General features: G+C 45.8%; 1 protein-coding gene across 1 annotated transcript in view; it reads left to right on the top strand.

Annotated features, from left to right (window-relative positions):
* The window catches only part of LOC133128150 (uncharacterized), a 71,789-nt gene that overhangs the window by 27,965 nt on the left and 30,788 nt on the right, over positions 1-13,036 (top strand). Inside the window, exons 10-11 of the mRNA XM_061241509.1 lie at positions 7,605-7,887; positions 8,004-8,168. Of these exons, the coding sequence (XP_061097493.1) occupies positions 7,605-7,887; positions 8,004-8,168 (448 nt within the window). The remainder of the gene's footprint in view (positions 1-7,604; positions 7,888-8,003; positions 8,169-13,036) is intronic.

Below are 13,036 nucleotides of genomic sequence, written 5' to 3'. Positions count from 1 at the left end.
TTCATCGCCCCCCGGGTCATTAGGGGAGCTTCTTGGCAGACATGGACATCCTCCTTAGCTCTCCACCAGTCAGTGGCACTCCCCTAATCCCCCTGGGTGACTTCAACCTGAACTCAGAGTCCACCCAATCTACCTTTCTCATCTTCCTTTGACTCTCTGTGTCCTCTCACCACCAAATTAGCCCGGGCCTCCCCCCCCAGTCCTTGGCTTTCTGATGCTCTACGAGCTGTCCGAATCAAACTGCGGGCAGCGGAGAGAAAATGGAAACGGTCCTGTCTCCCCAGTGATATAGCTTCCTTCCATGCCCTCCTATCATCTTTCTATTCCTCTGTCTCTCTCGCTAAATCTTCCTTCTTTCACTCTAAAATTAACGCAGCCGCCTAATCCCACAAACTGTTCAACCTTCTCCTCTCTTCTGGCCCCCCCTCCTCCCCCCACCTCCCTCATCACTCACACCTGATCACTTTGTCTCCTTCTTTGAAAATAAGGTTGATGCTATTCGCAATTCCTTCTCCCCACCCTGTCCCCCTGCTGACCCTCCTACCTTCCCCAACTCCCTATCCTCCTTTTCTCCCCTCTCTGACTCCGACACTTTGAAACTCCTTACTTCCCACCGCCCGACCACCTGTCCTCTTGACCCCATCCCCTCTCCCCTTCTACAATTTATCTCTAATGACATTCTCCCGTTTCTCTCCTCTCTAATCAACACCTCCCTCTCTTCCGGCACCATGCCCTCTTCCCTGAAGAGGGCCAGAGTCACTCCCCTGCTCAAAAAACCTACTCTTGATCCCTCAACTACCGGCCTGTCTCTCTTCTTCTCTTTCTCACTAAAACTCTGGAACGGGCGGTCTGCTCCCAACTGTCCACTTATCTTCTCCAGAACAATCTCCACGATCCCAACCAGTCCGGCTTCAAGAGTGGCCACTCCACTGAGACCGCCCTGCTCGCGGTCACTGAGGCACTCCACCCTGCTAAAGCCAAATCCCTCTCCTCTGTCCTCATCTTCCTCGACCTGTTGGCCACCTTTGATACAGTCAACCATGAGATTCTGCTCTCATTGCTGACTGGGATGGGTGTCACAGGATCTGCACTAGCATGGTTTCCTCCTACCTCTCTGGTCGTTCCTATCAGGTGACCTGGAGGGGCTCAGTCTCTGACCGCCACCCCCTACAAACTGGAGTCCCGCAGGGCTCAGTTCTTGGTCCTCTCCTCTTCTCTCTATACACCATGTCTATTATCTCTTCCCATGGCTTTTCTTACCATTCTTATACTGATGACACCCAACTCTTTCTTTCACTCCCCCCCAATACCCAGGTCACCACACAGATCTCTGCCTGCTTGGCTGATATCTCTGCGTGGATGACTTCCCACCACCTGAAGCTTAACTTTGGCAAGACTGAGCTTCTCTACATCCCTGCTAAGTCCTCTCTGACAATCGACCTCTCACTGATTGTTGAGGACTTTGTAGTATCCTCCTCCCATAAGGCCTAGAATCTTGGGGTGACTCTTGATAACCACCTCACCCTGGCTCCACAAGTATCCTCCACTGCCAGAACCTGCAGGTTATTCCTCTACAATATACGCCTGACGGAGAAAGTCATCCAGCTCCTAGTCCAGGCACTCGTCATTTCTCGCCTGGATTACTGCAACTCCCTTCTAGCTTGTCTCCCAGCTTGTGCCATCAAGCCCCTCCAGCTGGTCCAGAATGCTGCAGCCCGCCAGGTCAGCTCATGTCACCCCACTCCTCATTGGCCTCCACTGGCTTCCTATTGCCACAAGCATCCGATTCAAAGCCCTAGTGTTGGCATTTCAGGCTGCTAAGGGAATTGCCCCACCTTACATCCAATCAACCTTAATCACTCCCTACTCCCCAGCTAGACCACTGCAAGCTCTGGTCGCCTTATGGTTCCCTCACTACGAGCACCTGACGGTCGAGCTGCACGTTCATGCCCGTCTTCCGTGCTGGGTCCTCAGTGGTGGAATGACTTGCCTACCACTGTCAGGACAGCAGAATCCTCCTATTTCGACGCAGACTAAAAGCACACCTTTTCAAACTGTACCTTAGTCCTACCTCCTGATCCCCCCCCTTTCCGATATCCCTATCCCTCTTGTTAATTTAATTGCACTTATGATGACTATGTTTAGAACAGCACTTCATGTGTATTTTACTAGTTATGGATGTGTTGCTTTAACTTGTGGAAGAACCTATGCACTTGTAAGTCGCTTTGGATTAAAAGCGTCCGCCAAATGACTAAAATGTAAATGTAAAATGGAGAAAGCGCATCTTCAAAGACTGAACCGATTTCTTTGGTGAGGCTTACGAGTTGGTTCCGACCATAGACCATCCCTGTCATCTACCTGGCTAATTCCAGACAGCAACCTCTCTCTTATAATTGTATAACTTTGCCTACAGTTGAATGTGTAAGCATTTTTGTTTTACCTGTTCCATAGAAATATCTTCCCATTACATTACATTACATTAATAGCATTTGGCAGATGGGAAGAGATCCTACAGTTCTGACCTCAACAGGGAGTTCGTTCCACCACCGTGGAGCCAGAACAGACAGTAGTCGTGAGCGTGAGGTGGAAGTTCGGAGAGGAGGAGGTGCCAAGCGGCCTGTGGATTCCCCCAAGAGGGAATTCCCAAGAGGGAATTGCAGTAGTCCAGGTGGGACAGAACCATCGCTTGGACCAGGAGCTGGGTCGAGTAGGGAATGAGAAAGGGGCAGATTCTCAGTATGTTATATAGGAAGAACCTGCATGACCGGGTCACCACCACAATGTTCTCGGAGGGGGACAGTCTGCCGTCCATCACCACACCGAGGCTCCTTGCACTGGGTGATGGCGTAAGTTTGGTATCCCCTAGGGAAATGGAGAGATCCAGATGGGGAGAAGTAATGGCCCTTTACACTCGCTCACTGCACATGGGCTATCCTACCACTGCTACGCGGACGATACCCAACTCTTCGTCTCGTTCCCGCCGTCTGATACGCAGGTTTCAGTCTGTATCTCTGCTTGCCTGAGGGACATCCAGAGCTAGATGGACAACCACCATCTAAAGCTCAACCCAGGCAAGACTGAAATGATATTCATCTCTGCTAATACCTCTCCCCATCTGGATCTCTCCATTTCCCTCGGGGATACCACACTCACGCCGTCACCCGGTGCACGGAACCTTGGCGTGGTGATGAACAGCAGACTGTCCCTTTCCGAGAACATTGCGGCGGTGACCCGGTCTTGCAGGTTCTTCCTATACAACATACGGAGAATCTGCCCCTTTCTCACCCCCTACTCGACCCAGCTCCTGGTCCAAGCGATGGTTCTGTCCCGTCTGGACTACTGCAATTCCCTCTTGGCTGGCCTCCCAGCGTCCGCCATCAGACCCCTCCAACTCATCCAGAATGCAGCAGCTCGTCTGGTCTTTAACCTTCCCAAATACTCACACGTCACCCCCCTGCTTACTTCCCTCCACTGGCTGCCTGTCATGGCTCGCATCAAATTCAAAACATTGGTGCTAGCCTTCCAAGCAGTTAAAGGGTCTTCCCCAGCTTATCTACAAAAAATCATCAGACCCTACACCCCTGCCAGACCTCTTCGTTCAGCCTCCACAGGCCGCTTGGCACCTCCCCCTCTCCGAACCTCCAACTCACGCTCACGACTACTGTCTGTTCTGGCTCCACGGTGGTGGAACGAACTCCCCGTTGAGGTCAGAACTGTAGAATCTCTCCCCACCTTCAAGCGCAAGCTGAAGACACACCTGTTCAAGCAGCACCTCTCCCCATCCCTCCCTACCTCCCTGTGAACCTTAATTATTGTCTCTGTGACTTGCTTTGTGTATCGGTATTTTTAGTTGGCTATGTAAGCAGTGTTTGGATAATTAACTTTGGTCACTTTTGCTTTGTTTGTTTCTTTGTTCCAAAAAAAAAAAAAAAAAAAAAAAAAAAATATTGGCCCTCGTCCTTATCTTTGTTGTACAGGTAGCAGTTGAAATTGTACTTCCCTCTAGGGTCTTTCAGCGCACTTATCCCTGGTTATGGGTATGCACTTTGTTGTATGTCGCTCTGGATAGGAGCGTCTGCCAAATGCCAATAATGTAATGTAATGTAATGTAATGGCAGGGATGAATATCATTTCAGTCTTACCTGGGTTGAGCTTTAGATGGTGGTTGTCCACCCAGCTCTGGCAAGCAGAGATACGGGCTGAAACCTGTGTATCAGATGGTGGGAATGAGATGAAGAGTTGGGTATCGCCCACATAGCAGTGGTAAGATAGACTTTGTGCAGTGATAACAGGGCCAAGGGAACGAGTGTAAAGAGAAGAAAGAAGCGGGCCTAGGACTGAGCCCTGGGGAACTACTGTGGCAAGGGGCCGAGGTGTCAATACCATACCAGCCCTGGCAACCTGAGACCAGAGAGGTAGGACTCAATCCAGTCCAGGGCTGTGCCACAGATCCCCGTTGCTGACAGGGAGGACAGGAGGATGGAGTGATCGACAGTGTCGAAGGCAGCAGAGACATCTAGAAGAGGAGAGGGAGGCTGCTTGTGCGGCATGGAGTGATTCACTGACAGAGAGGAGCGATCTCTGTCGAGTGGCCAGATCTGAAGCCAGATTGATGGGGGTCTAGCAGGTTGTTGTTAGAAAAGAAAGAAGAAAGTTGACTCGAAGCGGCTCGTTCTATGGTTTTAGATAGAAAAGGAAGAAGAGATACCAGGCGGTAGTTCTGGATGATGGAGGGATCCAAAGTAGGCTTTTCTTAGCAGCGGGGTGATGTTGGCCCTCTTGGAGGATGCTGGGAAACAGCCAGAAGACAGGGAAGAGTTAACAAGGAAGGTGACAAATGGGAGAATGTCACGTGTGATAGTCTGGAGAAGAAAAGAGGGGATAGGGTCAAGGGCACAGGTTGTAGGGCGGTGGGAGAGCAGGAGTTGAGAAACATCAGGGTCTGTAAGGGGAGAGACAGTGGAAAAGGAAGGAATGGGCCTAGAGGGGGGGACTTAGTCTATCCAGGACTTAGTCTATCCCAGCCCGGACATTACACTGCTTACCCCATTTTACTCTGCGCACAGCACGGCTCCGGTGTGTATCCAGCACCTCCACTGCACCACATTTTACACCGGCTCCATTTGTTTTTATTCCAGGCACTACCTACCACAGTCGCATTCCTGCCTTTTTTGGCAATTAATTTCACTTCGCCAATGAATGGCGATTAGGTGATCAATGCCCTCGTGTGGACGACTGATTCTCTATTGTCTGCCGCAAGTGGTTTGATTGCTCATGAAGGTTAGCTGTGTGGCTGTCTATTTCAGCCATGTTTCTCTTTGTATTGAGGCTTGCTTGTAGCACATTATTTTATTTTAATTTGTGCATTATGTGAGGTTGATTGACGATTCTTAATTACCGGTTGTTCGATTCTCCATCAACTTAGGGTAGTGAGGACAGTCTATCACATCTTCACTTTCACCTTTTATTTTGGTGCACAAATAGACCGTGGGAAGACGGGATTCCTCTGAGAGTTTGAGACTATCTCTTTAATTTCTCGGCTATCTCTTTTAAATTGATATTTCATTCAGATTTTATTTTGACTGAAAAAAGAGTGGCTGGGAGTGCAAGATGGTATAGCCACCTCGCAAGCTCATTGCTGAAGCAAGTGTCTTGCTGCAGTATCAGGCAGGGGTCACAGACTGCCCGGTCCAGCTCATGCGGGTATTTGTGCAGGTATATGTTAAAATTTCTGGATAAAAAATTTTGTGGTCCTGATAAGGTATTTTAGGAGTTTTCCATAATACGCAATTTATTCCGAAAATTTTCCGTATGTTAGTTGGTTAGTAGGACCCAAACGGATTTCACGACTGCTCTGACCTGATCGTATTGCATGTGTAAATGAAAAAACACAGTTGTAAAGCTTGTTTCGTGCTTTTATTATTCCATTATTTCAGATTTCACACCTGCAGCATTCCCTCACAATTGGTTTTGCAGCATTCCCTCACAATTCTTCTGCTTATCCCGATTGCTGTCAAGAGCTGGAGTTATACATATTTGCGATTTATTTGGGACTGTTTTATGATTGGACTCCCATAAATATTTTCTATTAACCTTCCTAAATTGGCACACACCTTTTGCGTTGCCGGGTCAAATTTGACCCAAATCGCCACAAAACACGCACAAAACATATTAGCATCCAATATTGTTTTTTTTACCTCATACTGTAACTAGTATATTATCCTTTCATAACCATGCAATCACTTTTTTATTTTATGGTTCCCACACAGTTCCCACACCTTATGATATACCACTCATTTTTAGGAAAGAAAAGTCTAAATTCACTCCTATTTCAAATAGTGTAGACCAGGGGCAATTATGTTAGCTGACATATTAGAACACACTTTCCAATCATAAATTGCTTGTGTTTTTTAAATAACTTTACATTATTAAAAACATGTCTGTGCAGATGTAGACGGTGCCGTCTACGTGACTGCTTAACTCAGACATTCAGTGCTCCTGCAGCCGTAGGATGAAAGATAACATCAAAGTTTTTGTTCCTAGTTCATTACTAAGCGACGCAGGGAAAGGGGTAAAAATATGGGCTTGGTCGGCGCCACTGCTGACTCGTAATTCACTGGTCAAACAGCCGCCCCTAGCCCAGACTCATATGCAACTACAGTTACCCACTGGAGAAATATGTTGAATATGTTGAAAAGAAAACGAGTTTACTAGCTTATATTTCGCTATCAAAATGTCATATTCCATCGTAGCGACAACATAACACAAAGAAAGCCCAAAACGTTTTCATATACAGTGGTGAAAAACGCTGCTATCTGAATTGCAAAATAAGATAGATTATTTATTGTGTAATTATACCACATTATTCTACTATCAATATATGATGTAGATTTTTATATATTTGCGTGGCGCACTGTTGGTCAGTAGGAAGAACACACAGTTTGTAATTGTCGTTTATAGTCTTCTATGGCAACAAATATAGATTTTTGAGAATGTCTCAGCATGGCTAAGGCATATCCTTCCAAGCTAATATCAATTTGGACAGTGAATCAGAAGAGAGAAGTAAGAAGAGAAAGCAAGGGATTTGTACATTTTTTCTGCTTTGCCTTACCACTTATACATATATGTAACTTACAGTATTTGTTTGGAAGATTCATATAGATTGTCCACGCCGTAGGAAGTGGTAACAGCACATTGTCTTCTTACAGGCTGATTATAGCAGCATTCTTTTTTGTTAATACTTATGTGATGAGTTACTGTACTTGCTAACAGGGCTCTGGTGGAAAAATGACAAATATAAATGGTTTATACAGGACAAAATACATTTACTTCTTGTTTGGAGACGTTTTGGGTAGGTCTTTACATGGCAGCTAGCTATACATTTCAGAGAATGCATGTACATGGTATGCCCTGCGAGAGTGATAGGGTAGATTGTAGTGATGGCATGAGCCTACAAGTCTGAGTTTGCATACCATTTTGAAATGGAAAATTAAATCGATGTTGAAATAAAAATAATTGATACTATGGATAAACAAGAGAAAAACAGAATTACTACAATGGGAATAATCTAACATTCTATATTTTTTCACCACCCTTTCTTGAAGAGAATGCTGCTACCAGTGGCCATGCTACCCAATCAACACAGTGGGACTCCTTTGGTGATGCAAACAATGCCATTGACAGAAATCTCGAAGGAGAGTATTTAAAGGGATCCTGCAGCCACACAAAGGCTGAAACAAACCCCTGGTGGAGAGTGGATCTGCTGAAATCTTACAACATTACTTCTGTTGCCATTACTAATAGAAAGGACTGCTGTTCTGAGAGGATCAATGGAGCTGAGATTCACATTGGAAACTCCCTGGAAAACAATGGCAATGATAATCCAGTGTATGGCAACTGCCTCATCTAACACACAAGCGAACAGAGACATATTCAGGATAGTCATATCTCCTTATCTTCCAACAGGTAACGCCAGTAACTCAAATGTTGCTTTTATTTTGTAGGTGTGCTGTGATTCCCTACATCCCAGCAGATCAAACCAGAACCTATGAGTGCCACGGGATGGAAGGGCGCTACGTCAGCATTGTTCTCCCTGGGAAAGAGAAATACCTGACTCTGTGTGAGGTGGAGGTTAACAGCAATTTGATTGAAAATGGTACTGACTCTTAGAAGAAGCATTGAACTACTTTTAATAAAGATTGAACTAATTTCAATAAAGCATTTTACACAATTGAGATTTAGTTGAAGACCTCCAAATCCAACATTTTGGTTTTATGAAAACAGAATTGAGCAGGCTTGATATGAAGAAGAGGGTATAACATAGTTCTTACATTCTTGCAAATAATGTGTGGAACATTGTTGCAATATTAAGTACAATTGCAATTGCAAACCACTTCTACCCACAAATGCAACAAGAAAATACAAAGAACTCCAAAGAAATAACCAAACCATTAATTTTAATTTTCATAATTTAAGAATGGCATGAATAATAAATTAAAATTTGTATAAATTGACTCATTTAAATCAAGACACTTTTTCTCTTTCAGCATGAGCAGCTTTGTCTCTAAGGTGCCTGGGTGACACTGCTTTACTGTAAGCAACACACTGCAGAATTGTTCACATAATCATGAAGAGCTCTTAATTGGAGAACTGTCGCTCCATGGCTTCCAATAAAACCTTGCAACATGAATAGCTTGTGTGTCTTTCATATTTGCCATTTGCAAGTAAAGCTGCATCTTGGCATTAGTATACCCCCAAAATGACATATTTTCCATTGTTGCTAAAGGAGAATTCCACCACATAACAAAATTAACCTCATGTGACCCTTTACACTTTGCCCTCCTAGTGGGCAATTTCCCCCTATTTGTATCAGCCCTATATAATATCTCAAAAACTGTTTATTGCACACATATAGTTGAAGACTTGATCTAAAGAGGAGGCTTGTACCATTCAGATATTTGAGACAGAACAAATTAATGTCAGAAAAGTTACAGTAAAATACAAAAAAAAAGCTTTGTGTTTTTAGTGGATATCTCAATTTTTAAGTCAAGGACCAACCAAGAACTATGTTATTTCTGTGCACAAACTTGATGTCAACATATGTACAAAATCTGGTAAAGATATCAACAGGCCTTGAAATTCCACATGAGTTTTCCCAAAACTGCACCCAGATGTCCTTGTGTCCGCAAATATATCTATATATTTTTGTCCAGACACATGAATGTCAAAAAAACAGATTTTTTTTTAATACAAAATGAAAAGAAAATTAATTTTCACATTTTATTCAGATAAACACTCACTGAGCACTTTATTAGGTAGAACTGTACACCAGCTTGTTAATACAAATATTTAACCATCATGTGGCAGAAATTACAACCCACACATTACAACAGTCGCATGCAGAAGAGCATCTCTGAACACACAACGCGTAAGTCTAATAAATACCTAATAAAGTGCCCACTGAGTGAATGAGAGTACGTTATTAAAATTAATTAAAAACATACTTAAATGCTCAAAGTGTCCACAAAGCTTGCCAAAATGATTACCCTCACCCTAATGCTTTCTAACCAACCTGCATCACATTTAAAATGGAATTAAAAAATTGCCTATTCCTAAGCAGTCCGTCCCCTGAACATGACACATTATACCTTGTTGGAAAGGGTAAGATACCCCGTACAAGAAGCTTACCATGTTTTACATTAGTTCAGTAATAAAATTACCTAGCATTGCATTTACACAACAATAACTTGTTCAAAACGACATTCGCTTAGGTGTAATCCCGGCAAATAGATCGTTTTCTCAAAAATGGCTGAACAGGTTATGAAATAAACTTAGTAAATGGTTGGCATTTATATAGCGCCTTTATCCAAAGCGCTGTACAATTGATGCTTCTCATTCACCCAGTCATACACACACTCACGCACCAACAGTGATTGGCTACCATGCAAGGCACCAACCAGCTCGTCAGGAGCATTGGGGGGTTCGGTGTCTTGCTCAGGGACACTTCGACACGGCCCGGGAGGGAAATCGAACCGGCAACCCTCCGACTGCCAGACAACTACTCTTACTGCCTGAGCTACGACTGCTTTCAACTTAGTCTGAAAGCAGTCTTAGCTTCATAACCAGGTGGGACATTTGGTTCCATAAATATGTCTGTATTGAATAAGACGCATAAGAGGCTGATAAGCATCGAAACTGCTGTTCTCAATAGTGGAGAGTATTTATAAGAATGTAGCATCGCTTTTTTGAGGTTGTATTATGTCACAGTTTTTTTGTATTCTACATTTTTTACATTTTAGTCATTTGGCAGACGCTTTTAATCCAAAGCGATTTACAAGAGCATAGGTTCTTCTACAAGTTAATGCATCAGGAGGTAGGATTAAGGCACAGTTTGAAAAGGTGTGTTTTTAGTCTGCGTCGAAATAGGGGGAGGGATTCTGCTGTCCTGACAGTGGTAGGCAAGTCATTCCACCACTGAGGAACCAGAACGGAAAATGGGCGTGAACGTGCAGCTCGACCGCCAGGTGCTCATAGTGAGGGAACCATAAGGCGACCAGAGCTGGCAGACCGGAGTGGTCGAGCTGGGGAGTAGGGAGTGATTAAGGATTGTATGTAAGGTGGGGCAGTCCCCATAGCAGCCTGAAATGCCAACACTAGGGCCTTGAATCGGATGCATGCGGCAATAGGAAGCCAGTGGAGGCCAATGAGGAGTGGGGTGACATGAGCCGACCTGGGCTGACTGGTGATCAGGTGGGCTGCAGCTTTCTGGATCAGCTGGAGGGGCTTGATGGCACAAGCTGGGAGACCGGCTAGGAGGGAGTTGCAGTAATCCAGGCGGGAAATGACGAGCGCCTGGACTAGGAGCTGGGTGGCTTTCTCCGTCAGGAGATGACAGATACGGCGTTTATTGTAGAGGAAGAACCTGCAGGTTCTGGCAGTGGAGGATACTTGTGGAGCCAGGGTTAGGCTGTTATCAAGAGTCACCCCAAGATTCTTTGCCGTGCGGGAGGAGGATACTACAAAGTCCTCAACAGTCAGTGAGAGGTTGATTGTTGGGACTTAGCACAGGGATGTAGAGAAGCTTGGTTTTGGCCAGGTTAAGCTTCAGGTGGTGAGAATGTAATGTAATGTAAGGAGAGAAAGAGCTGGGTGTCATCGGTGTAAGAATGGTAAGAAAAGCCATGGGAAGAGATAACAGAACCAAAAGACATGGTGTATAGAGAGAAGAGGAGAGGACCAAGAACTGAGCCCTGTGGGACTCCAGTTTGTAGGGGGTGAGGGTCAGAGACTGAGCCCCACCAAGTCAGCTGGTAGGAACGACCAGAGAGGTAGGAGGAAAACCATGCCAGTGCAGATCCTGTGACACCCTTCCCAGTGAGCGATGAGAGCAGAATCTCATGGTTGACTGTATCAAAGGCGGCCGACAGGTCGAGAAAGATGAGGACAGAGGAGAGGGATTTGGCTTTAGCAGAGTGGAGTGCCTCAGTGACCGCGATAAGGGCGGTCTCAGTGGAGTGGCCACTCTTGAAGCCGGACTGGTTGGGATCGTGGAGATTGTTCTGGAGAAGATAAGAGGACAGTTGGGAGCAGACCGCCCATTTCAGAGTTTTAGCGAGAAAGGTAAGAAGAGAGACAGACCAGTAGTTGTTCAGAGCAGAGGGGTCAAGAGTAGATTTTTTGAGCAGGGGAGTGACTCTGGCCCTCCTTCAGGGAAGAGGGCATGGTGCCAGAAGAGAGTGAGGTGTTGATTAGAGAGGGGAGAAAAAGGAGAATGTCATTAGAGATAAATTGTAGAAGAGGAGAAGGGATGGGGTCAAGAGGACAGGTGGTCGGGCGGTGGGAAGTAAGGAGTTTCAAAGTGTCGGAGTCAGAGAGGGGAGAAAAGGAGGATAGGGAGTTTGGGAAGGTAGGAGGGTTAGCAGAGGGAGAGGGTGGGGAGAAGGAATTGCGAATGGCATCAACCTTCTTTTCAAAGAAGGAGACAAAGTCATAAGGTGTGAGTGATGAGGGAGGTGGGGGGGAGGGGGGCCAGAAGAGAGGAGAAGGTTGAAAACAGTTTGCGGGGATTAGAGGCAGCTGCGTTAATTTTAGAGTGAAAGAAGATTTAGCTAGAGAGACAGAGGAATAGAAAGATGATAGGAGGGCATGGAAGGAAGCCATATTACTGGGGAGACAGGACCTTTCCATTTTCTCTCTGCTGCCTGCAGTTTGATTCGGACAGCTCGTAGAGCATCAGAAAGCCAAGGACTAGGGGGGGAGGCCCGGGCTAATTTGGTGGTGAGAGGACACCGAGAGTCAAAGGAAGATGAGAGGGAGGACATGAGGGTTGTAGCAGCATCGTCGGGAAACAGTTGAGAGACAGATTCCACAGATGATAGGGAGGAGAGGATTGTAGACGAGAGGGTGGAGCTAGACAGGTGGCGTAGGTTCCGCCGACAGGTGACAGTGGATGGTGGGAGAGATGGATGGGTGTTAGAGGAGAGTGGAAGAGAAAAAGAGATGAAGGAGTGGTCAGATATATGGAGTGGTGTTACAGAGAGGTTGGTTGTTGTGCAGCTCCTTGTGGAGATGAAGTCAAGATGGTTGCCTGCTTTGTGGGTGGGAGGGGAAAGCGTGAGGGTAAGGTCAAAAGAAGAAAGGAAGGAGAGAAAGGTAGATTGGGTGGACTCTGAGTTCAGGTTGAAGTCACCCAGGAGGATCAGGGGAGTGCCATTGACTGGTGAGGAGCTAAGGAGGATGTCCATGTCCTCAAAGAAGCTCCCCTAATGACCCTGGGGGCGATACACAACAATAATAAAGAGTTTGCATGGGAAAGTAACGGAAATCGCATGAAATTCAAGCGAGGAGAAGGAGAAGGATGAGGAGAAGACACTAGATCTCCATGAGGATCAGATTAGGAGACCTGTGCCACCTCCCCTGCCAGAGGTTCTGGGTGTGTGGGAAAAAGAGAAGGCAGAGGAAAGGGCAGCCGGGGTGGCTATGTTCTCTGGTGAGAGCCACGTTTCTGTTAAGGCAAGAAAGTCAAGGTTGAGGTGGG

The sequence above is a fragment of the Conger conger genome, chromosome 1, assembly GCF_963514075.1.
Source record: "Conger conger chromosome 1, fConCon1.1, whole genome shotgun sequence".
NCBI lineage: Eukaryota > Metazoa > Chordata > Actinopteri > Anguilliformes > Congridae > Conger > Conger conger.
This window is presented reverse-complemented; position numbering and strand designations above follow the sequence as displayed.